General features: G+C 42.4%; 1 protein-coding gene across 2 annotated transcripts; it reads left to right on the forward strand.

Moving 5' to 3' along the window:
• On the forward strand, positions 1–26535 carry Eif4b (eukaryotic translation initiation factor 4B). Of its 2 annotated transcripts, none has more exons than XM_008838347.3 (15): positions 1–146; positions 9434–9571; positions 11907–12115; positions 12422–12538; positions 15037–15091; positions 15652–15786; positions 17183–17308; positions 17399–17572; positions 20519–20747; positions 21916–22028; positions 23496–23709; positions 24201–24256; positions 24986–25091; positions 25343–25415; positions 25799–26535. In XM_008838347.3, the coding sequence occupies exons 1-15, from the start codon at positions 134–136 to the stop codon at positions 25874–25876; spliced, it is 1836 nt and encodes a 611-aa protein (XP_008836569.1). In that variant the 5' UTR covers positions 1–133; the 3' UTR covers positions 25877–26535. The 2 variants fall into 2 exon arrangements, with proteins under 2 accessions (XP_008836569.1, XP_008836578.1); XM_008838356.3 differs by having other exon boundaries at positions 21916–22013; positions 25799–26001.

Genomic DNA, 26535 nt, shown 5'->3' on the forward strand with positions numbered 1-26535 from the left:
GCAGCGCCCCACCTCCTGTCTCGGTCCTCAGCTCCCCGCCCCTCCTCGTTCCGCGTCTCTAGGCCCGTCGCGCCCGCTATAATCACGTGATTGCCTCATCCGGGTCCTTTGCGTTCTCTCTCCCTCTCCCAACATGGCGGCCTCAGGTGAGTGAGCGGCCGAGTGCGGCCAAGGACCAGGCTCTGAAACCAGCCTCGCGGCGTGACCCGATCCTTGCCGGAGTCTGGAGCAGGTGGCACCGGCCTCCTTCGGGCCTGGAGGCTGTGGCAGGCTAGCGGCATCGCGCGTTCCAGTACCGCCTCGGGATGTTTAGGGGGAGGGGAGGGCTCTTCCCCTCCCCCTCAAACCCTTTTCACCCCGTCTGCGCGATGTTGGAGTAGACAGTAATGGTGGACCCTGGCATCAATTGGAGGAGGCGCGGAGAGGGGTACGGGAGGCGAGGGGCCCTTTTGGACCTGAAGCAGCACGTCCGCGCGAAGGCGTGGAGGAAGAAGGCAGACGGTTGGCGCGCGGACCGGAGCACCTTAAACCAGGTCTCCAAGGCGCGAGGCCGTTGCGGACCCTAGTGGGGGGAGGGGGGGCAGTTAGAACGCGAGCGCGTGTTGAAGGGGTGGCGGAAGGCTGCGGTGCGCGTGCGCGGCAGGGAAGACGAGGCGAGTGGGGAAGGCGCGCCTTGAAAGCATGCGCTCGAGTCCAGATGGGAAGCCTTCATGGGCATGGGCTTTGCCCGTTTATGACCTTGTGCTTCACTCTTTAGCAATCTTTAGAGTGTGTCCGGCCCCTGTGCTTCGTTCTAGGGGCCGGTAGTAGGGGTGGAGATAGGCACTACTAGAGTTAGTTGGGGGCAGGGAGCCCAGGGCGGTTCGCCCACGTGTTAGTTAGAAGCAGCGGGGATGGACACTTAAGATTCCTCTATACCACCCGCACCCTCATTTCAACCCAGGCACAGTTGTGAAAGTGTTTCGAGCCGAAGTGGGGAGTAAGATCAGGTCCTTGCTGTTACAGAGCTTCCATTTTGATTGAGTTAGGGTAATTTCAGTGGCAAGATTCAACTTTTATTTTCTTCGTCGTCTTAGATGACTGTGGAACCTCTCAGAAGGTGCTATTAAAAATAGTTTGTGGGTCTTTTAAAAAAACACTTCGGGGCAAGTTTATTTGGGTTTGCAGTGGACCTGTAAGAATGCCAGTGGACTTTAACTAGCATTAGTTTTAGTTTGGGACATAGGTTTCTTTCTCCTTGCATGACTCCATTCTGTAAAAACACTTGCTGAATTGCTGTCTCTTAAACCCTAATTTATCTCAGTAAGGAATCAGAAACTAGAGTTACGGTTGTATTTGGGGAATAGCTAACTTGAGGTGCACTTAGGCATAAGAACTTCTTTTCCACTTGCAGTGCTGGGGATTGAACCCAGAGCTTTAGATGTACTTGCAAGCACTCTACCACTGAGCTATCTATCCATCCCAGCCCAGGGCATAACAGCTTTCATTGGTATAGCACTAATTGACCAAGCCTGTGTGTGTTGCCCTGTTAGGTCCTATGAGGTAATGTAAAGAATAAGTGGTACCTCCTAACTGAAGAAAAATGAGGCAAAGATTTGTTCAAGGTCACACAGCAGTTAGCTGAGCAGGATCAAAATCTCGGGGACTCCTGGCTCTTCTACCTTTTTTATTTTATTTATTTTTTTTTTTGCTAGTTCGGAAGTACTAAATGTCACACTAAGTTTGAGTTGCTGGCTAAAAGCGTCATCTAAAGCTTAAAAAAATGTATTTTAATCTATGAAAAGAGCTCATCTGGCATAAATTTACTACCTTGACAGCTTAGTATCTTTAGTAAAAATTTTAAAAGTGAAAGACATCATAGCTGTACTGGCCAAATGGCTCTGTGGGTAGAGTAGAGGCACTTGTCATCAAGCCTGAGTTGGATTTCCAGAGCCCACAGAAAGGAGAGAGCAGACTACAGTATTCTTTGTGTGTGTGTGTGTGTGTGTGTGTGTGTGTGTGTGTGTGTAATTGTCCCCTTCCATATTTACTTTCCGTGGAAGCCACCGTCTTTTTCAGTTCATCTGGGAAAATCTAGTTTGATTTGATGTCTCCACACAGGGTTACATCTTTGGCCATTTCCTCCTCAAGTTGCACTGACTTGAGTGGACAGTATGCCTGGAGTTGAAATGGGTCTTGGGTTTTCTCTATGCAAATACAAGATACAACTTAACAGATCTCTTTCACCATTAGATAAGACTAAAAAAATTCTTTAAAGCAGTACCAGTGTTCATTGACCTTCAATATATTAAAATGTCTTAGAAATGACAAATGAAGATAGTTGGAATAGTTTTCTAGGAAACTTGATACATTGAGCCTAGGCATTTACTTTTTTAATCGGCTTCTTTGAAAGAATACTTAAATATATGAGGTTTTAGTGGAACATAGTAGCTCACATCTGTAATCCCAGCACTCTGGCTGAGGCAGGATTGTCATGAGTTCCAGGCCATTCTGGACTACAATGTGAGATCCTGTCTCAAAAAAGCATCCATTTTTTTCATTTTTATTGTGGCTACTTGAATTGTTAAAGCCAGTAGAACTGCCTTTTGGTTCCCAGTTTCTTCATTTGTAAAGTTTACCTGCATGCCTCTTGGCAATAGGGAATCATGTTTGATACAGATTTACATAAAATTGCAGCTAGTACATGTAATCTCTGCTTATACCTTTTCACTTGCATAACATTTCAGTATGCCATGATAATGTCTTGTTTGATTTTTATAGTGAAAGGATAATATTAAGTGGGGCTTATATGGTACTGACCTTCATGGTTTAAACAGTTTCAGGAGTTAACATATTGTTTACAAATTACCTATTTTCAAAATCCCATCCTGTACCATGTATTTGTTGCTCTGCAAGGATGTTTAGATGGCCAAGGTAAAAGCATTATGAAAAGTCAATTGCAGAGGACTGTCAATTGTAGGAAAACAGTGTTTCTAAATAGTTTCATTGAAAAAGAATGTGTATATACAAGTGCTTACTGTGATTAGGAGCATATATAATGTTTAAGAGCATACTTTAACATCAGTGTCTTAGATTTATAATAGATATTGCTACAGTCCAAACAGTAGGCAAATGCCCAAAGCAAGAAGTTTAACTAGAATTTTTACAACTCCTTTTGAGTGTCCCTGGAGGAGAAAGGAAAAAGACTATATGGCAGTTGCTTTTGTCAAGATGAAGAAATTGGGCACAGAAGTCATGTAACTGAATGTAGGGGTGGAGGTAGAGCTTATTAGTCTGTCTTTATTCCCTGCTAAACTAGTGCAGTAAAGGTGGGGCTTACGTTGCATTGTGTGAAACTTGTCGTGGCTGAACTCTGAGAACAGCAAAATTAGTCTAGTTCTAAGTAATTTGTTATTTGTATGGATTCTTGAATTTATACAGTTTGTTTTGTTTTGTTTTTGGAGTGGGTCTCACTGCGTAGTCCTGGCTAGTGAACTCACTATGTAGACCAAACTGGCCTTAAACTTACAAAGATCCACCTGCCTCTGCCTTCTGAGTATTGGGGTTAAAGATGTGTGTTACCATTCCTGGCTTGGTTGGGTCTATTTTGTGTTTTGCTGGGGTTTGAACCCTGGGCCTTGCATATGCTAGGCACTCAGTTGGCCACTAAGCTACATCCCTGGGGTCACGGTTAGTATCTTTATGGAGACAGTAGACCATCTCTTAACTACCTAATTTGGAAATATTTCATCACCCCAAAAAGAAGCACCTTACCCCATTAGCAGTCACTTTCCTTTCTCCCCAGCTACTTTTCCTTTGCATTTACCCCTTCTGGTTTTATTTGTTTTAGTTTTGTTTTTGGAGATAGGGTCTCACTTTGTGCCCCTGGCTGGCCTGGAACTCCTAAAGACCCCCTTGCCTCTGCCCAGCCTCCCAAGTGCTAGAATTAAAGGTGTGTGCCACCACGCATGGAGGATTTGCCTCTTCTCAGTCTTCATTTTGTAGCATGTGTCAGTACTCCTAACTTGATTGCCAAATAACATTCCATTGTACAGATAACGTTTTATTATTTGGTGGGCATCTGGATTGCTTCTCTTTTTCAGATACTGTAAATACAGCTTCTGTAACCATTCTGACAACTTGGGGGAGGAGTCAGTTTTTGTCTACTCTATGGGTTCCAGGGATTGAACTGAGGTTGTCATACGTGGTGGTAAGCACCTTTACCCACTAAGTCATCTCGCCAGCTCCTGTACAGGTTTTTGGACCCTTTCCTGACTTTCTTAGCTTACTTAGTTACCAGCATACTCCAAAGAATAAATGAAACTTACCAAGATCTAAACTTAAACATAATTTTTGACAAAGCCTCATATGACTGTTAAGAGCTACATATAATTCCTTTTCCAGATATGAAGATAATAGCTTTTAAAAGGTGGCAGAAGTAGGGCTGCAGTTAACAAGTAAGATTTGTTGTTTATACTTTGGGGATGAGGGGAGGTGTCCAGCTACGCAGCCCAGGCAGGCGTCAGATCAAGGTGATCGTTCTGCTTCAGCCTTCCAAGTGCTTGGATTACAGGCTTGCCCCGCCATGCTCACCTTGCTTACACTATTTTAAGGTGTCTCATCTTTGGGCATAAAAAGTCAGTAGCCAATCTAGGTTTTTACAATTTCTGGTATCTTTTCATACTTTTTGTTTTACTTTTTGGGGGCAGGATTTCATGCTGTTACCCGGGCTGGCCTTGAACTTTGCACAGTCTTCATGCCTCTCCTGAGCCTTTTAAGCCTTCTTTTATTGAAGTGAAAATATTACATAGAGCAGTGACTCTTAGACTAGAGATAGAGCTCAGTGGTAGAGTGCTTATCTAGCATGCAGAAGGCCATGCGTTTGATTCCCAGCACCTCCAGAAAACAAGCAGAAAGCTTAACCTGTTATTGGGCATGGTGGCAAATGCCTGTAATCTTAGCATTTGTGAGGCCATAGAGGCAGGAAGATTGTTTTGAGTTCCAAGCCAGCCAAGGCTGCATAGTGAGCTGTCTCCAAAAAAGATGTGAAAGATCTTGATTGAAAAATTAAGTTGATTATGTTACATCTTTTTAATATTTAATATTTTAGAATTTTATATATGAATACACTGTACTTAACATCATTTCTACCCCTTCAGATCCTGTGTCTTCATTCCCTCTCAAATTCATGACCTGTTCTACAATTATTATTGCTACATAAATATATAAATATGTGTGTGTACATGTATATATATATATATATGCAGCCTGCTGAGTCCTTAGTTTAGTTATGTCTGTCTGGTTTTGGTTTTGTTTTGTTTTGTTTGAGACCAGATGGCCTCAAACTCACTCTGTAGACCAGACCAGATTGGCCTGGAACTCACAGAGATCTGCCTGCGTCTGCCTCCCGTGTGCTGGGATTAAAAGTGTGTGCCACCACACCGGCTCTGGTGTTATCTTTCTGTAACAGCCTGTTGGACCACAGCAGGTGCTGGGGATATAATATAGTTCAGTTATAGAGTGCTTGCTTAGCATGTGCAAAACTCTAGATTCAACTCAGTACTACACAGTAAAACAAAAAGGCACAGGAGGGTATGGTGGCATGCCTATAATCTTAGTACTGGGGAAGCTGAACCAGGAGTTCCAGCCAACCTGGGTCACATAGTGCCCCTCCTCAGAGAAAACAATATATTGACAAGGTCTTCTGTGCTTAAACACAGTAGTTATGGAAACGATTTTGTGTGTGTGTGTGTGTGTGTGTGTGTGTGTGTGTGTTTTTTTAAGACAGGGTCCCCCTGTACCCATAGCTGGCCTGAAACTCACAGAGATCCGCCTGCCTCTGTTGGGACTAAAGGCATGCACCACCATGCCTGGCTGGAAATGATTTATTTTTAAGGAATTGGGTTTAACCTGACAATATGCTCACACACTAGGGTCCATGTGGGACAAATTTGTTTTGTGAGGTAATCGATTTGTTAACTAATTTGTGTAAAATTTATGGGGCATGAAAGATGAAATTGTGTGTGTTCGAGGTGGTACAGCCTTAGAACAGAAATGAGAGAATTGGACCAGTTCAGTCATTGCAGCAAGGTGTTCAGGAAAAATTAAAGCTTACAAAAGGAACACAGTTGACATATTTCTTAGGTATGTGTATGGGTATATGCACATGAGTGCAGGTACCCGCAGAGGTTAGAGGCATTGGATCCCCTATAAGCTGGAGTGGTTTAAGGTGGTTGTGAGCAGCCATCATGGGAACAGACTCCTATCCTCTGTAAAAACAATAGGACACCGAGACATCACTCCAGCCCCCATAGCTAAAATCTTAAACATGTTAAGGCCTAGGAGCAAAGGGCATGGATGATTTAGATAACGTCTTTTCTCAGTGGAATGAAATGGGATGGGACAAGCATTGGCACCCTGCTGAGTTTATTGATTTTGCTTTTAGGATCTGCTTGTCCAACATTGGCTTCTCAGCGAGAGTGTACAAGGGAGGACGTAGTGACAGTCATAGAAGCAAGGAAAGTTTATGATTTGAAGAGGATCTTACCGGGCGTGATGACGCACGTCTTTATTCCCAGCACTTGGGAGGCGCAGAGAGGCAGGCGCATCTCTTGAGTTCGAGGCTACAGGGAGACCTCCTCTCAAAAAGACCAAAATAAAAATAAAAAAAGGATCTTAAACAGTAGCCATGCCTGGTGGTGGTGCATGCCTTTAATCCCAGCACTAGAGAGGCAGAGACAAGCAAATCTCTGGGATCAAGGCCAGCTTGGTCTAAACAGCTAGTTCCATCCTGGCCAGCTGAGACTATGTCTCAAAAAAATAATAGTTTAATATGTTTTACTCATGTTCTTTAGTTTATTTTATAATATCCAGTAATATTAACGAAGAGTGAGACTTTTGTCTAAAGAATCAAGAGGTTAAAGAGTTGAGAAACCCCAATACAAAGTTGATTTAAGCCAAATCAGATCAAAGGGCTGGTTAATTCCAGATTTCGCTCTGGTGGTATAAGATAATGTATACAGAACGATGGAAGGTGAATACCTGAAATTTTAACTGTTATATTGAACTTGGTCCTCATTACTTTACTTGAAGTACAGCTTTACTCGTTTTACATCATTTTTATTCTCCCAGTGGCAGAAATAAGTTAATGGAATAGATACTATCTAACAATAATAGTTTAAGCCCTATGAGGGTTAGGATCTCTGACAAGCATTATTCTAATACCTTAAAATACAGAAAATATAGAAAATGAAGACTAAAATAAACCTTTGTACCATAAGCATCCTACCTCAGATCTTGTACAAATTAGTTTATTAAAAGCTAATTCAATTGGTAGAGTACTTGCTTAGCATGCATGAAGCCCTGGGTTCAATTCCTAGCCCTGCCTAAGCCTGGTATGGTACATACATACCCTTAATCTAGCAGTGAAGGAGGTAGAAGTTCAAGGTCATTCTTGGCTGCATAGGGAGTTAGAGATCAGCCTGGGCTGCATGAAGTTTGTCTTAAGGTGGGGAAGAACATAGATTGTTTACATATGAATTGGGGTATATCAGTGATTTAGGTCTTAACTTCTGCATAACCATTTTGAAACTAGATTAGTGTTGTTATTTGGGGGTAAAAACTTGACATTAATTAATGCCATCTTTTCTTTATATTTTTGTAGCCATATTCATTTGGTTTGCACATTCAGACCTTGATACTTGAGTATTGTTATATTGTGCCCATAAGACTGTGTAACATTCATAGCAGATAGGTCACTATTTTCTGACAGTTGAATTTGAGAAAGCAACTTTCTGTTAAGCAGTGGCGTATCAGATTTAGATAGTCCTCTTGAGTTGAAATACAGATGAGGCTTGGAAGATGGAGGAAGAGTCCATGACTGTAAAAATCATGGAGCTACTTAAGTTTTGGAGATGGGAGGGAGATTTCCTCACTATTGCCCAGGCTGGACTCAGACTTGTAATCCTGCTATCACAGTGCTGAGATGATAGGCCAGCACACCCAACCTTAACAGTTTTTCTTAATTATGTTATGGCCCATTCTAGAATTATTCTTGGTCACTTCTATTCTTCTGAATTAGCTATTAATTATGCCATATTTGAAATTCTGAGGCTAAAGAGCCAAGGTCTGGCCACAGAATTGAGTTATTTGAAGATTGCTAAGTATTTCATAACCATGAAAAATATTGAAGTGTGTTGGTTGTTGTGGTTCTCTAGCATTTTCCTCTTAGTGTCATACTTCAAATTAAGGTAAGAAAGAAGGTAGATTTAAGCTGTATTAGTACTCTTAGAGTTTTTTTATTTTTGTGTCTGTGACTGTATTGCCTGCATGTAAGTACACCCATGCATATAATGGAGGCCAGAAGAGGGTGTTGGATCCCCTGGAAGTAGTCACAGTTGTTAGCCACCACATGGGTGCCGGGAAGCGAACCTGGGCCCTCTAAGAGAACAGCTAGTACTCTTAACCTCTGAGTCATCTCTTCAGCCCCCAAAGTGTATGACTCTAAACTGATCAAATGCTTCCAGATAACACGTAAGTGTATAGCACAGCATTTTACCAGGTTATGATAACCTGCCATGAAAGTTGGGACCCATGTTTGCTGTCATGTGAAGAGCCCTGAGCAACAGCAAATGTAGTATCAAAGTAGTTTCTCACTGGGCATGGAAGTTGTACACCTTTAATCTCAGCATTTGGGGACAGAGGTGGATCTCTGTCAGTTAGAGGCCAGCCAGGGGCTACATAATGAGACCCTGTCTTCAAAGTTCCTAAGTTCAAATTTTCAAATGTGTCTTAGCTCGGTGGTAGAGTGTGTGTCTCATATTTGCCAGGTCCTGGGTTAGATCCCCAGCATCACATGAGATCTCAAATACTGAGGTAGGTGAGTGAGTGAGTGAGTGAATACAGTAAGATAGAAAAGATGTTCCCATCACAGTCCTGCTTCCCACAGAGTACAGAGTACTTGTCTGTTACTGAAGTTCAGGGCTAGGACAGGAGACAGGGTCTCATATCCTCAGCTGGCCTCAAACTTATCCTGTAGCTAAGGGTGACCTTTAACTTGTGACCCTCCTTACCTACTGTGTGTAGTATCACATGAGTTTATGCTGCTACACCCAGTTGATACAGTGCTTGGGACTGAACCTCGGATTCGTGCGTGTTAGCTTTGCTCCAATTTGAGCTACAGTCCCTTCAATATTTTTGAGACATTGTCACACTGTGTTGTCCAGCGGTCTTGAATTCACACCATTCCTGTCAGCCTTCCAAATGGCTATTGTGCTTGACTTTCCTGGACCATTATATTGTCTCCTCTATATCTATATCATGCGTGCATATAAATTATGTAATCCAGTCATCTGATGGGCCTTTTGTGTTACTTTCTTTATATGTCCTTAGCATAGCATACAGGTCTAAATACCTGAGTGTCCATGAATAATCTTTCTCTTGCCTTTTAAAACAGCAAAAAAGAAGAATAAGAAGGGGAAGACCATCTCCCTAACAGACTTTCTGGCTGAGGATGGGGGAACTGGTGGAGGAAGTACCTATGTCCCCAAACCAGTCAGCTGGGCTGATGAAACAGACGACCTGGAAGGAGATGGTAATTTCTCTATTGCTGTACTTAGAATTGTTGTACTTGAAATTTTCCTTGTTTTCTAGACAACATGTTATTCCATTCTCTGATTTATGATTTGAGAAGATCTTGTTCCTTTTATTGAAGCTGAAATCTCTGTATTTGAGAGTATTGGGTTTAATCTCAAGTTGCTTATCAAACTCTGTAGTAGGGGCATGAAGTTATGAGAGTATTGGGTTTAATCTCAAGTTGCTTATCAAACTCTGTAGTAGGGGCATGAAGTGAACTTCAGGAGAGCTTTGTGCCAATCCCAGCTATTGCATTAAGACTTTTCTCAAGTTCCTTTTTATTATTTTTTTTATATTTTATTTTTATTTTTGTGTGTGTGCACGCGTGTATTGCCTGCATGTAGGTACGTGCACCCATGTCGTGCAGTGCCTGAGGAGGACAGGAGAAGCTGTCAGACCCCTGGAACTGGAGTTACAGACAGTTGTTAGCTGCCATGTGGGTGCTGGGATTCAAACCCGGGTTTTCTGCAAGAACAGTCAGTGTTCTTAACTGCTGAGCCATCTCTCCAGCCTTGAGTTCCTGTCTTCTTAGCATTATTTTTCTTCACTTGAAGACTAGATTTATAAGTTCCTTTTAGGTGTAAGGTTTTATGGTTTCCTCTTTTTTCTAACATTTTATTATTTTTATTTTATATGCATGAGTGTTTGCCCATATGTGTGTGGGGGCACCTATGTTGTGCAAATACCCAAGGAGGTCAGAAGAGGGCATCAGATCCCCTGGAACAGGAATTATGGGCGGTTCCTAGCTGCCATGTGGGTGCTGGGATATGAACCCGGGTCCTCTGCAAGAACAGCCAGTGCTTCTAACCGCTCAGCCATCTCCAGTCCCTTATGGTTTTAAGTGATATTGTAAATGTGATCTCTACATTGTGTATACTCAGGGACTATTGGCATGAATTTGAGGTGTTTCTTTAATATTCTGAGGTTAAAGCATAGCCAGAAACAGAAAGGAACTGGTTGATTGGTTTGGAGGTAGTGTTACTATGTAATCTGGCCTGGAACTTGGTGTTTAGACCAGCCCACCCTCAGACTCACAAAGATAGGCCTATGCCATGATGCCTAGCTTAGAGCTTTTTTATAATTACCAGGTTATTAATCCAATCACCATCATTTTTTTCTAAAAATTTTTATTACAGACTGAATACCTTGTATGGTTTATTTTCTTGATGGAAACAGGGAATTTGATATAAGTTACACTTTAAGTGTTGAAATTGGAGTACAGGTTCAAAGACAGGACTGTAGGGAGAGATTTTTAAGGATCAGGGATATGAAACTAAGATAGTTTGTATCAGCTTATTGTTGTTAAATAAACCTTGAGGAAAGCCTGGTGTGATGGTAAATGCCCATAACTGGGCATTTGGGATGTGGAGAAAGGAGGAACACAAGCCTGGGCTACAGGAGACCCTGTCTCAGCCAACCAGGATGAAGATACTCTGTCCAGCCTTACAGTGGGAATGTGATCGTGTCCATCCATTGCTATGAATATGTTTGGAGTAAAAAGAATCCAGATTTGAGTCATAGTTGTACTATTTTATTGTCATATTGTCAGAAACCTGAACTATATTTTCTGTAGAATGGGGAACAACTTCACGGGATAAAGTGTGATGTGATGAATGTAAAGTACTTGGCATTCCTTAGATAGTTGGTACTCTTACTGTATGTGGAATCAGATAGAACAGGATTCTGTTAACAATCTGGCCTTCAAAGACCTTGAGTTGAGATACACAGAAATAGACCATGAGTACTAAGTGTTGTTTTGTTTTTCCCTTTGTTTGCTTTTTTGATTATAACACTGCTGTAGAAACATTTTCTTTTGTAAAGCTCTTGTTGCTAAGCTTCCACCTAGTTTGGTCTGCACAGCTTTTTTGTGGCTAGGCATCAGCAGGAATCTTGCTAATTCTTCATGTGTGTGTGTGCATGTGTGTGTGTGTGTCGGTTTTTATGGAGGATTTGGAAGTTTTGTTTTGGTGGAGGGTTTTGTTTTGTTTTCCCCTTGACATAAGAACTCACTATATATATGTAGCCCTGACTAGCCAGGGATTCACTGTGTATACCAGGCTGACCTGAAACTTTCAGCCATTTGCCAGCCTCTACCTACCAATGGGATTGATTACACGGGTCACCGTGCTCAGCTGGATTTTGGGTTGTTGAGACAGGATCTCACTCTGTAATGCAGGCGAACCTTACTGTCACATTGATCCTGGTGTCCCAGCCTCTTTAAGTGCTGAGATTACAGGCGTGCTCCACCACACTGAGCTTTGTCTTAATTCCTTTCATCTGCTCTTCTACCCTAGTGTCAACAACTTGGCACAGTAACGATGACGATGTGTATAGGGCACCTCCAATTGACCGTTCCATCCTTCCCACTGCTCCACGGGCTGCTCGGGAACCCAATATCGACCGGAGCCGTCTTCCCAAATCGCCACCCTACACTGCTTTTCTAGGGAACCTGCCCTACGATGTGACAGAAGACTCCATTAAGGAATTCTTCAGAGGATTAAATGTAAGAGACTGCTAGCTGGATGTTGAAGGTAGTGCCTAAACTAAAGTGTTCCTGTTGTTGTTTGTTTTGAGGCAGGATCTCCCAGATGCCTTTGATTGGAAAAAAAGAATGTAGAGGGAAGCAAAAAGGGGTGGAAAGCATACACTAATTCATGTTAATTTTGTCCTAGCGGTTAAATACAATATGGTTTGTGTCTTCTACCGGTTTTTCTCCTGCTGACATCCAGGTTCTTGGCATGTTCTTCAGAGAAATTAATTACATACATACTGATCTCTTTTTTTTTATCCTTTTGTTTCTTATACGCAGATCAGTGCAGTGCGCTTACCACGTGAACCCAGCAATCCAGACAGGTTGAAAGGTTTTGGTTATGCTGAATTTGAGGACCTGGATTCCCTGCTCAGTGCCCTGAGTCTCAATGAAGAGGTAATGAAATAAAGGGTGGAGGTGAGGGATGGGCACTCTCAATTCTGTTTATTAACCAGATCAAGTCACTACAGTGACATGGGAAGTTAGGGAAGAAGCACATTACTGAGTTTCTAATAAACTAACTCACTGCTTTGCTTCACTTCTATGGTTTTGCTTTTTTCAAGATGCGCTGACTTGATAAAGGCAAATAGAAAAGTAAAATAGTTTAGAATAGTAAAACAGAATGGTAAAATAGTTTAGTATTAAGTAGTATTTCAGCCAGGTGTGGTGGCACACGCCTTTGATCCCAGCACTCAAGAGGCAGAGGCAGGTGAACCTCTTTGAGTTTAAGGCCAGCCTGGGCTACATAGCTAGTTCCAGAACAGCTGGGGCTACAGAGAGACCCTGTCTCAAAAATACAGGAAAAAAAAAAAAAAAAAAACATTATTTCAGAGTGTAACTAGGTGGTAGAGTGCTTGGCTGGCATACTGAATGCTCTGGGTTCAGTCCCTAGCCACACAAAAACTATTACTTCATGCTGAAAGTTGAGTGTTTTTTAATTGCTTCTTTAAATTTATTTGTATGGGTATTTTGCCTGCATATGTGTGTGCAACACCTGCATCCATTGTCCACTAATGCCAAAAAAGAGTTAGGTCTGGAGTGGTTCCAGGTGCCATGTGGGTGTTGGAAAGCAAACCCTGGTCCTCTGCAAGAGCACTGCCACCTCTCTAGCCTCTTACAAGGTGTTTTCATGATTGAAGAGGGTTTGACAAACTTCTTCACTAGGAAATTGTTTGTAATGTGTGTTTTTCTTGAGTAATTTGATTCACAAGTATGCGCCATCATGCCCAGGTAGTCTGCTTTTTAACACTACTCATAAATGTTTCCCCATCCACAGACAGGACAGGTTTATAAATGGGAAGGAAGTGGGGAAGACTTTTGTGCTCTTTAATTCCAGAAATATTTCCCCTAATCACTTCTTAGAAACTCCATTTCCCATGCCATAATTCTGTAGTCCAAACCTGTCATTGGTATGATTGGAAATAAACAGCTCTTAGAAATAGTTTCACTGGGGCTGGAAAGATGGCTTAGCAGTTAAGAACACTGGTTGCTCTTGCAGAGGACCCAGGTTCGATTTATTTATTTTAGTTCCAATCTTTGCCTTTAAAAAGAAATATTTTCACTGTCATAATTGAGTACCATAATCTGAAGTCCACAGAGTGGGACAAAAATTCATGTTTCCAGACAGATACACTGGCTCACAAAACCTGTAATCTCAGCATTTGGGAGATAAGATGCAGAGGATCAGGAGTTAACAGTCATCTTCCCCCATATAATAACTTGTTCAAGGCCAGCCTGGCTAGATCCTGTATCAAAAAAAAAGAAAAATGTATTTACTTCAGAGTATGAGGAGCTGAGGTTATTGCAGGGGGATTTTGTTTTGTGATCCTTTGTGGATTTTACAAACATCACTAATCTTTAACTTCTTTCAGTTTAGATAAGGAAAATTAATACCATGCAGTTATTATAGTATTTTTAATTAAATGACATTTAATAGAATTTGGAGTGTTTAGAATGTGTTACCCTTCTTAACTATAAATTCTACTATAAAATGATGGTGAAATAAACAGTAAAATTGATCGTGTTATAAATAATAATTTGGGAAAGAGACATCAGGGTATCTATCCCTGGAGGAACTTGAATTGTCTAAAGGTGATATTGAGTGAAAACTTGAGATTATATATAGACAGTAAACTCAGCTGTTTTGCTGGTCTGTGATTGGCCTCTGTATTTGAATTGCTGTGGCACCAAACATGCTAGCTTATTTTTTATTTTCTTACAATTGTTTTGTTTTGTTGGTTTTTTTGAGACAGGGTCACCCCATAGCCCCAGCTGGCCTGGAAATGACTACGTAGGCCAGGCTGCCAAGTGCTGGGATCAAAGGTGTGCGCCACCACACCGGCTTTTGTATGTGTGCATGTTTTGTTTTAAGCTAGATCTTAAAACAACCCTCCTTAGTACTATAATTGCAAGCATGTACTTCAGTGCTGAGCTAAACATGCCAATTTATTTAGCTGATTGAGAATTGTTTTTAATTTATTATACTTAATAAATTGCCAGAGTTAATTCTGGTCTATGAATTTTGGTGTTGAAAATAGTAAGAGTGGTACATGCCTTTAATCCCAGCAGAGACAGAAGGATCTCTGAGTTCAAGGCCAGCCTGATCTACATAGGAGTTACAGGCTAGCTGGAGCTACAGGGAGACCCTGTCTCAAAAAAAGACAAGGAAGAGGGGGATAATTGAGGCCAACTTTATTCATTTGTTAATTTTTCCAAGTTTATTTTAATTTTCAAGTCTTCATAAAGGATTCTTAAGCCAGCAAATTGACAGTATTGGCTAGTGGTTTTCCTTTATCTTCCCCCAGTGCTTCTGTTATGCCCAGATGTTCAAGGTTACTCATGCGATTTGTACATAGTGAGGCAAAAGGTTGGTTAATTTGGTCCTGTGCTCTTAGTCTTTAGGTAACAGGAGAATTCGAGTGGATGTTGCTGATCAAGCACAGGATAAAGGTGAGAAAACTGGTAGGAATTTTCAGTTTGGTAGCGGCCCAGGGATGACAAAGTAAAAATGTTCTTTCCCAGGAAATTGTAATAGAGATACTGAACCGTAAAGTAACAGTTCTCAACCAATTTTATTCACGGGAACTTTTGGCAGTGTTAAGGGGGGTGAGATTTTCAAAACTGAAGGAAATGCTACTGACATAGAAGATATAATCCAGAGATAAATGCTGTCATGGATGGAACAGCCCCTCCACAAAGAATCCCCAACTCAAAATGTTAGTGATGTAAAGGCTACAAAGCACTGGCTAAGTGGACTTTAATCTACAACAACTAGATTTACTGTCTGTCTAGTAGTCTTGACGGATAAGCATTAAACCAATAGACATACGTTTTGAGAAAAAGAATAGCTCAGTTAATTGGAGAATGTAAGTACAGGGCCTGGGCCACTTTATGATGGTGCAATAGAAAGTAGAACCAGTGAGCTTTAATGAGAGGGAACTTCTATGTTTATGAAGAGTGAGCACTGTTTCGGTGAGCTAACTTGTAGTTTCGTTTTACTGTATCTATAGACAGGGATGATCGTTCTTTTGGCCGAGATAGAAATCGAGATTCTGACAAAACAGACACAGACTGGAGAGCCCGTCCTTCCACAGACAGCTTTGATGACTACCCGCCTAGAAGAGGGGATGATAGCTTTGGAGACAGTGAGTTCATTTTACAAGTTAATTTTCTTGAGTGTTCTTGGTCTATTTGGGCAGGAAACTAATTATTATTACAGAGGATCACATTAGGAGTTAGAAATTGGGAATGACTTAAAAGTTTCTTTTGTTATTTTGATATTATCAAAAGGCAATGAATGCAGAAAAGCAATGTGATTTTCCTGATTTTAAAAAAACTTAGCAAAAGCAGGCATGGCAGTGTATGCCTTTACTACCAGTGCGTGACGGGAGGCAGAAGCAGGTGGATCACTGAAATTGAGGCCAGCCTGGTCTACATAGTTCTAAGCCAGCTGAGGCTATAGGAAGACCGTGTCTCAAAAAGAAAAAAAAACTTAACAAAAGGAACAGGCACACAGTTGTTTATAAAGACACATAACTGGGCAAGGGAGGTGGCCCACACACTAAAGTGCTAAAAGTGTTGCCTCACAAGCATAAGGACCTGAGTTCCACCCCCAGCACCCATGTAAAAAAGCCAGGGATGTCAGCATATACCTATAATACCAGCATTGGTTAGGCAGATACAAGATGGATATGTGTACTATGGCATACACATAATAATCCCAGCTACTCAGGAGGTTGAGGCAAGGTTCACAGGTTCAAGACTAGACTAGGCAACACAGTAAGGACCCTTCCATCATCTCAAAAAGAAAAGAAGCAAGTTGGGCATGATGGCACACGCCTTTAATCCCAGCACTCGGGAGGCAGAGGCAGGCAGATCTCTGTGAGTTCAAGGCCTGGTCTACATAGTGAGTTCCAGGACAGGACAGCTGGGGCTACAGGGAGACCCTGTCTCAATAAATAGCCAGATGTGGTGGTGCATGCCTGTAGTCCCGAAGGAAGGAAGGAAGGAAGGAAGGAAGGAAGGAAGGAAGGAAGGAAGGAAGGAAGGAAGGAGAAGCAGTAGTTACAGAAATAAGATCCCCCATTTGATCTGCACATACAAATTATTAGTCTCCAGATTATTTTTTGGCTTATTTAAATTAGTTGGTTCGTACTTAGAAATTGAGATTTGTCACATAAAAATGTAGGATAGGGGTTGAGACAGGGTTTCATAAAACTGAGGATGAACTTGACCCTCTTAATCGTCCTGATTTACATTCTAAGTGTTGGTTTTATGGTCCTGGGGATAAACCCAGAGCCTCAGGCACACTGAACAAGTATTCTAACTGAGCTCTATTCCCAGCACTTATCAGGGAAATTTGTAAGAACTCAAATAGTGAGAAACTTTTAATTCACAAGTGCTTCTGCTTTGGAGGTATAATTTATCTTTATAAAAACTGAATCTATGGTGAGGAAGGATTCAGGAACCAAATTGATCTAATGAGCTACCTTTAATAACTGAGAAAAAGGAGCGGTGTTACCTGTCCTCTGTTCTCTCTAGAGTATCGAGATCGTTATGATTCAGACCGCTATCGAGACGGGTATCGGGACGGCCCACGTCGGGATATGGATCGCTACGGGGGCCGGGATCGCTACGATGACCGAGGCAGCAGAGATTATGACAGGGGTAATTATAAATACTCAGTGAAAGTACTTTCAGGAATTCTTTTTGCCTTTTTTGCTTCCTGTGTGATCATAATTGGGAATTTGTTTACAGGCTATGACTCCAGGATAGGCAGTGGCAGAAGAGCATTTGGTAGTGGGTACCGTAGGGACGATGACTACAGAGGAGGTGGGGACCGCTATGAAGACCGCTATGACAGACGGGATGATCGGTCGTGGAGCTCCAGAGATGATTACTCTCGGGACGATTACAGGCGAGATGACAGAGGTACTGATTTTTCTCTTCCTTCATGAAGCACAAAACTGGAAAATTGTGGTTGTAAATTATATTTGTGCCCACTTCAGAGACTTGAAAGAAAATTTATACATTGTAAAGGAAACAACAGAGCATAGAACATTGGATAAGAATGGCATAATGGAAATCAAACAGAATTTAACTCTTCACCTCCTATGCCTTTGCATATAGAGTCTTCAATTAAAATTATTTAATAAACAAAAAAGACATTCTTCTGTTGTGATTCTGTTGTTTTTAAAGTTAAGAAAATGGAATTCAGTATCAGCCAGGAATTGGTGCTATAAGGTTAGAAACAAAATATTACTGATGTTAGTGTACTTAGGCTAAAATTATGTCCTTAATTATTGGAACAAAACTGTTAAATTCATTCTATGAAATAATAAGTGGTCACATTTTACGTTAAGTACAGTGATGCCATCAGAAAGATTAGGACACGTGGCCTCTAATTGCTTTCTGTCCACCGTGTGTTGTAAAGCCCTGAGAAAGGGGGTAGACCTGATGTATAAGTGAGAAAGATGGCTCAGTTGTGCACTTCAAGTCTCCTTGACTCCTGGCTGTTTCCCCTTAAATTGTTCTTTCCTCATTATCTCCCTTCCCTTCCACATTGACCCGGTTAGGTACAGGCTCAGCTTTCAGAGACCCTTAAATGCTAACGGTACGGAAACCTTCATAGAACAATCCTAATACCTTATTTATTTATTTCTATTTTGCATGTATGTGTGTACAGGCATATATGCATAGCGATTGGGAGACAATTTGAGGAAGTCGGTTCTTTCCACTATGTGAGTCTAGGGATTCACCTTCACCTGCTAGGTCGTCTTACCAGCCTGTCTTGTATCTTTCATATGAATGGATCTTTTGTAAAGCTTAATATGCAGTATTCTTTTTAAATCCTGCCAAATTGAACTTTTTATTTACTTTTTTGTCTTTTTGAGACAGGGTCTCCCTGTAGCCCCAGCTGTCCTAGAACTCACTATGTAGACCAGGCTGGCCTTGAACTCACAGAGATCCGCCTGCCTCTGCCTCCCTAGTACTGCATCACCACGCCCAGCCTAAATTGGACTTCTTATAGGCAGGGAGGAGCATAACTGTCGTCCTGCAGCTTTTGCACAATATCTGAAAATAGGTACTCAGTGAATTACTTATTGAGTAGGTCAACAAATGGACTTTCTTCTAAGGAAAAAGAAGATAGTATTGTAATGTGGGGGATCAGTGGAGTAAGTCACTACTCTGCCAAATATTGGCTGTATAGTTTCTGAGCCCATTTTATAAACATAAAAGTAATTGCCCCTTCACAAAGTTAGGTATATTGAAAATATAAACTGTCAGCGTAAAGCCCTGAGCTGGGGAAGACGGCTCGGTTGATAAAGTGCCGTATGTGCATGGGGAACTGAGCTCAATCCTGGCATCCTCATAAAGCTGGGCAAATTTGTAATCCCAGTGCTAGGGAGGAGGCAAGTAGATTTCGAGAACTCAGCAGCTCAGTGGCCAGCCAAGCCAGCCTACCCTAATCAGTGAGGTCCTCTGGGTCAGAAGGACAAGGTGGATAGTTCTCAGGGTCCTGAGGTTGACTTAGCCTCTGCATGCACAAACACAGAAACTTTATATAAAGAACATTTAAGGGGGCTGGAGAGATGGCTCAGCGGTTAAGAACATTGAATGTTCTTGCAGAAGACCCAGATTCGAATCCCAGCACCCACATGGCAGTTAACAACTGTCTGTAACTCCAGTCCCAGGGGATCCGACAGCCTCTTCTGACCTCTGCGGGAATTGCATGACACGGGTGCACTTACCTACATGCAGAGAATATACGCATACACATAAAAAAGAAAAAACATTTAAATGTAAACAGTACCTTGTTTTGTTACATACATACATCATGTAGTAAAGGTATAAAGTTATGTGTAGGCATGATAGATACCAATTTTCAGCATCTAATGGTTGTGAGAAGGCAGCTCAGTTGAGCATAGATTATTTCATTACTTAAATCAAGTGGTTGCATTTGTAAGCTTTCTTTTTCAATTCCCTAGATCTTTCACATGGATAAGTGATAAACACGAATCAGTTTTCTGGACTGAATGCTGCTCAGTGGTAGAACATTATCACGCACAAGGCCCTGTGTGTTTGATCCTGAGCAAGGGTGAAAAAAAGAAACACAACTTCTTTAACATTTAAATTTATCTTGAAAGCCTTCTGGCAATTTAGAGGAAGAATCCTTCATAGAGCTTCATACAGAAGTATAAGAACTAGATAAAGAGTCTCGCCTTGGCTTGAGAACTGGGTCAGTATGTAAAGTGCCTGTTGTACAAGAATGAGAACCTGTCTTCAGAACCCCCAGCACCCACATCAAAGAAAACCAGGCATGTTCGCATGCCTCTGCAATTGGGAGGACGGAGGTTGTACAGGCAGATCTCTAGAGCTCTCCAGCCAGCTTGGAGAGCCAACCAGTGAGTGCTGCATTGAATGAGAGACCCTGTCTCAAGATAAGGTGGAGTGCAATCAAGGAAGACACCTAATATCTCTGGCCTCCTTGTGTGTGCCCTGCCCCTCACACAAGGCTAGCATCTATCCACCTTGTCATTGTTACCAGGTCCTTTTAACCTGTTGAAGATGTTCAGCCTCAAGACTAGATCCTTAAACAACAACAACAAAAGCCTTTGTCCCAGTAGTTTATTGTAATCAAAAGTTTCTTCCAAGGTAAAGTAATTCCAAAGTCTGGTTGTGCATTTTCAGTAGGATAGAGAAAAGTTATGGAACTTCATTATTACCAGGCAGTCTTCTATCCACCTCCACTGGACTGACCAGGCCACTGTGCAAATCCCATACAGCTTTTCCTAAGAGCTATATCTGGGAGTCTGGCTTTCAGCTGTCACCTTCTTATGATTTGGGAACTGTTACTTAGAGTTTCATTTAACTTAGGTCCCCCCCAAAGACCCAAACTGAATCTAAAGCCTCGGAGTGCTCCTAAGGAAGACGATTCCTCTGCTAGCACCTCCCAGTCCAGCCGAGCGGCTTCTATCTTTGGAGGGGCAAAGCCTGTCGACACGGCTGCTAGAGAAAGAGAAGTGGAAGAGCGACTACAGAAGGAGCAAGAGAAGTTGCAGCGTCAGCTGGACGAGCCAAAACTAGACCGGCGGCCCCGGGAGAGGTGAGGGTTTCTTCAGTTAGGAGTTTCCCACGTGTGACTTCAGTGGGGCAGGGGAGGATTTGGGAAATGTGTGTGATTATTGGTTGTCACTGAAAAGTGCTCAGTGAGTGGAATGTTAAAGCAGTCTGCAGTATGTGGGTCAGTGTCACACACTAAAGACCTTATAGTCCTTGAAGTTTTCAAAAGACCTTGGGCCACATTTGCCACAAATAGATAACTGGTAGTAGTAAGCAAATTGTGTCTGTTTTTAAATATTTTATTATGTTTGTTTATGTGTATGAGTGTATTGCCTGCGTGTATGTGAGTGCACCCAGGGTGTGCAGTGCTGTGGAAGTCAGAAGTGGGTGTTTCATTCCCCTGGAACTGAAGTTACAGACGGTTGTTAGCCACCGTGTGGGTGCTGAGAATCAAACTCCGGTCCTCTGTAAGAGCAGCCAGTGCGCTTAACCACTGAACTCTCTCCAGCCCCTATGTCTGTTTTTATTTTAAAAAATAATCAGCTTTATCTAGCTCTCACTACATTTATTTGGAGAGAGTGTCAGAGGACAACTTGGAGGAGCCAAGACTTTCCACTCTGTAGGTCCTGGGGATTGAACTCAGGTCATCAGGCCTAGTAGAGAGTACCCTAACCCCAGAGGCATCTCACTCACCCTGTTTGTTTGTTTTTTGAGGCAGGGTTTCTCTATGTAGTCCTGGCCGGCAGAGATTGGCCTGCCTCTGCCTCCAGAGTACAGATTAAAAGCATGCTCCACTATACCCAGCTATTTTAGAAGAATGTTCTTAACCTCATTAGCTAATTCTTGGGGTATTCCAAACCAGCATATGTAATTTTTAAAGCAATGTGATAAAACATTTTTAGGGCTAGGTCAGTAATGTACTTGTTGTGTAAGTATGAGGACCTGAGTTAAAAAACTGGGTGTGGAGATGCCTGCTTGAGTCTCCAGTGTTTGTACGGGTGGGAGACGCAAATCCCAGTGGGCAGTTGGTCTATAAAATAACAGTGTCCCAGGATATTCTCTGACCTCCACATGTGTACATTCATACAAACGTGCACACACACATACACACAAACATTTATAGATGTTGACTAGGGCCCATAGTAGTCCTTAAGTAAGCCAAACCACTATAAACATCATGTTTTGTTTTGATTTTTAATCTCATTGTGTAGACACCCAAGTTGGCGAAGTGAAGAAACTCAGGAACGAGAACGGTCGAGGACAGGAAGTGAGTCATCACAGACTGGGACCTCAGCCACATCTGGCAGAAGTAAGTTAGACCAGGGTGGGTATCATATTACTATTTTCCATAACCAAAGTATACAGAGGCTTTGCAGTGTTAAACTCTGTCATAAACTTGAGTTAGCAAGGGCTGATTGGGTTTTCACATCTCTTGCCTATAAATGATCTGTTAATGATCTGCCACTAGGCAGAATACTTGACTGTTAGATTTGTCTCTATTTTCTGTCCCTTTTTTGTGGAGGAGTAGAGTCACGTTTCACAGCATGGAAATCAGAGGATAACCACCCTGTGGTTCTAGGGATTGAACTTGGGTTGCCAGTCTTGGTGGCAAGTGCCTTTGCCTGCTGAGCCATCTTACTGGCTCCTGTTCTCTGTCTTGGCAGTGTAGTTTTGTTTCTCAGAACCACCAAAGTACTGGAGGCTGAGGGCTCTTCTTGGGGGTAATCTTATTTGATGCTGTGTTTAGGCAGCATCAAACATTGTTCTCAAGGGATAGAACTTCAGTTTTCATCCTCTAGTTACTGATTTGTTTGTTCACAAGCACATCTAGAGATGAATGACTCAGTTACAGCACTTCCGTTTCCGCACTTACTGTGGCCCCGCTTAGTAAGATCTTTCTACCTTTCTATTTACTTGGACTTGAGCATTTCAGAACATCCCAAGGTCAAAGTGTAAGAGTTTTCTGGAAAAGTTTCCTGTTGAAGTAGCCTCTAGCATGATGGAGTGGGGCTGCAGAGATGGCTCAGCAGTTAAGAGCACTGGCTGTTTTTTGCAGAAGACCAGGTTCAAATTCCAGCATCCACATGGCAGTGAACATGATAGAGTGCTCCTTCCTGTGTTAGATGTGTAGTGTTGGGTTGATTTGTATACTTGTATATAGATTGCACTTCACATGTAGAAAGCTGCCAAAATAGGCTCCAAGTTCTAGGTAGACTCTTGGGCCTTTGAATACCTGTGACACTGTTCTGATTTTCATTAGTGTATGAAGGCAAGTTTATCACAGTCTGGTGTCTGCCAAACTTGAGTTGGAGTCAAGCAGTGGTTCCTGGAGTTTCATTAAGTCCTATTCACATATACATGAGTGCCTTTCCCCAGTTGAGGCTATCCACTGAGAAGATAGGGAAAAAAAGAATGCTCATTGATTCCAAGGAAAGACCAGACAATTGTCCTTTAAAGTATTTTTTAGGTGGGCGTGGTGGTACATGCCTTTAATCCCAGCACTTGGGAGGCAGGGGCAGGCAGATCTCTGTGAGGCCAGACTGGTCTACATAGTAAGTTCCAGGCTAGCTGTGTCTTCTCTTGTGTCCCAAAACCATTTTTCTCCAAATGACTTTTGGAAGCCTTTGGCTTATATATAATTGCATGTATTAGGAGCCAAATTAATCTTTGCTTAATGATGAAAAAGAGGAAGTGTGACCATAGACCACTTCCTGTTCTGCTGCAGTCCTTGGTAAATGCTGCAGTCTCCCCTTTTTTCACCTTGATAATTCATCCTGCTCCGACTTCACAGATACGCGAAGGAGAGAGAGTGAGAAGTCTCTAGAAAATGAAACACTTAATAAAGAAGACGACTGTCACTCTCCAACTTCTAAGCCTCCCAAACCTGATCAGCCTCTAAAGGTAATGCCAGCCCCTCCACCAAAGGAGAATGCGTGGGTGAAGCGGAGTTCTAACCCTCCTGCTCGATCTCAGAGCTCAGACACAGAGCAGCAGTCCCCTACAAGGTGAGTAGGTCCTCAACAGCAGCTGGTTAGTTAACCTGGAATTGTGCTGGAAAATACCCAGAGGGCTGTTGCCCTTTTATAATGTGTTACAAATTAGGTTGCTTTCCCTTTGTAGTTCACATTTAGTGGTGTGCCAGAGTTGGCTCGTAACAGTAGTTCCGTTTCCTTGAGTTTGGTTAGCCAGTTGACATCACCTATGACAGTATTTATGCCACAGAAATCCCCCCGCCACATCCCGTCAGTGTGGCCATTGAGCATAGTTTTATTTTGCTAAATCTTGGATCTTTTGGTTTTCTCTCATTTGCTAACCTTGCTGAGTTGTGATGGTTCCAAAGTTTATGGCACTTGAGTATAGAAATGACAGCTTTTAGTGTTGTCTTCCCCGTACTTTAATGTCCCACAATGTTACAGGCACGGGTTCATGTAAAGGTTTCTTGCCTGTTTTCTTTCCCTGTGGAAACTGACTGCTGTGGTTACTTGTTTCCTTCTAGTGGCGGAGGGAAAGTAGCTACAGCTCAGCCATCTGAGGAAGGACCAGCAAGGAAAGGTGAGATATACCAAGGTAATAGGTTTCCAGTTAGAAGCCTAAATAAAAACCCCGGGTCAAGGACATTGCCCCAGCAGTCAAGATTTTAAAAAAATTAAAGTTGCAGTGTTTTTCAGTTTTAAAACGTTTTTATTGGCATATATTAATTATATATAATAATGGGTTTCTCTGGCATTTTCATACCTGTATATAATGTGTTTGAGTCATTCTCCACCAGCAGCCTGTTCCTCCCTCTTGTCTCCTCCAGCTCCTACTCATCCCTTTTCTTCCCAGCTAGCTCCCCTCTGCTTTCACCTCTGCCCATGTGTCCCGGTGGGTTTAACTGGGTTCTTTACAAGAGTATGAGCACCTTACAGAGGCCACAGTGCTGAAGAAAATGCTTTTCCCTTCCTCAGGGAAGTCAAGAAATTTTCAGTTTTGTCTAGGTTTTGTGGTGTTCTTTTGACACTCGGGCAGGGGTGGCCTCTTCAGAGAGAACCTGAAGCTGGCTCCTTTCTGGTAAAGCCTTTCTTTGGTAGGGGAACTGGGAAGAGATAAGCATGTAATAAGTACTGTTTGGCCTATAGTTTTGGTTGTAATATGGAGGACTTGGTCAGAAGGGCTTTAGGTAGCTAGTTTAGTGTGAAGTTAGCCTCCCTTGGTACATGTTTTCTTCAGCTTAAGGGAAATCTAGATGGAGCCAGGTTATCTTATATACTTGAATTTGTTTTGCATTTCTACTTAAAACAGATGAAAATAAAATGGATGGAGTGAGTGTCCCCAAAGGCCAAAGTGGGAACTCCAGCCGTGGTCCTGGAGACGGAGGGAACAAAGACCACTGGAAGGAGTCAGACAGGTGTGTTTTCTTGCCTACAAACTTCTGATGTTAGAATCAAGTCTTTATAATCAAGTTCTTGGCTCTCCAAGCACTACCAGGTCTCCCATCATGAACAAACTAGTCACAGTTACATGTGGGGACTCTAGAAATAATAGTGTCCCAGTAGCAAACTGCTGACTAGAGGTGCCTGTGCAGAACACAAATGGCACATGTGCCATATGCATTGGAGTCCTTTCTCTAGAGGTTGTCTTATGCTTGTGTTTCTGCAGGAAAGATGGCAAAAAAGATCAAGACTCCAGATCTGCACCTGAGCCAAAGAAACCTGAAGAAAATCCAGCCTCCGTAAGTGCTGCGGGCTTGCTCTCAACTTCTCTTAGCTCAGTTTTCCACTAGACTCCTTTATATTGGAGACTGCAGAGTGGGTGGAAACGGAGCATTGGTGTCTGTTGAAGTGAGAGGAGCTAAGCGGGCTCTTGAGTTACTGTTGCCACCTTTCTTGGCTCTCATTCCTCCTGCAAAGTAAAGGGGATATGGATATGCATGGTTCAGAAGCACTCACGTGTCTCTGACTCTCCCTGGCTCCTGCCATGGCAATGCTACACACCCCAGGGGTGTGGATGTGGTCTAGACTCTCATCCTCCACTTGCCAACACATCAGCGTTCTGTTTCATGGTTTGGGTGAGAGAATCCAAGGCTCCCATTACCATTTCCCTTGTCTCTTACAGAAGTTCAGCTCTGTGAGCAAGTATGCTGCTCTCTCCGTCGATGGTGAGGATGAGAATGAGGGAGACTACACTGAGTAGACCTCCACAACCTGTGCTGTCTCCTAGTCTTTCCACCCTGGAATATTCAAGAGCAAATCAAACCTCTATCCAGACAAGACACAATAAAACTCACCATCTCCTGAAGACCTTTCTTAACTTTTTTTTTAATGAAATGAAATTCTTTTGCATGCTGCTGCAGCCTTTTAAAGTATTGAAGTAACTGGAGAATCACCATTGTAGCCAGACAGACAGTGGCTTTAGGTCTTGAATGGGAAAGTTGTGATGTGTTCTGATACTAAGCAGTTGCCTGTGCCTAGCTGGCTCCGTTTAGCAGAAATGGCAGTGACAGTGAGACTGGGTCAGATCAGTCGGGCAGTAGAGAAGGTACAGGAAGAATCAGGTTTCTATCTTTAATTCCTATCCATGGTGGCGTATGAATTCCCAAACATCTGAATAAATGTCCCATCTTTGGAAAGGTAGATTTAAGTCTCCAGGAGGCTGCCAACCCATTTATTTTAAATTCTGACTTACTGGGGCCAGCATAGGGGGAATTTTTTTTTTTTTTTTTTACCCCCTAAGGGGGTAGTTGGAAGTGAATCTACAGGCCACTAACAAGTAGTACTGCTTGGGGACCAAAATGAATGGGTAACTCAATCGTGGTTTGAAAAGCTTTGTGGGGAGGTAGGTTATTTTACACT

Source organism: Nannospalax galili, unplaced genomic scaffold, assembly GCF_000622305.1.
Source record: "Nannospalax galili isolate Female #2095 unplaced genomic scaffold, S.galili_v1.0 scaffold251, whole genome shotgun sequence".
Lineage (NCBI taxonomy): Eukaryota > Metazoa > Chordata > Mammalia > Rodentia > Spalacidae > Nannospalax > Nannospalax galili.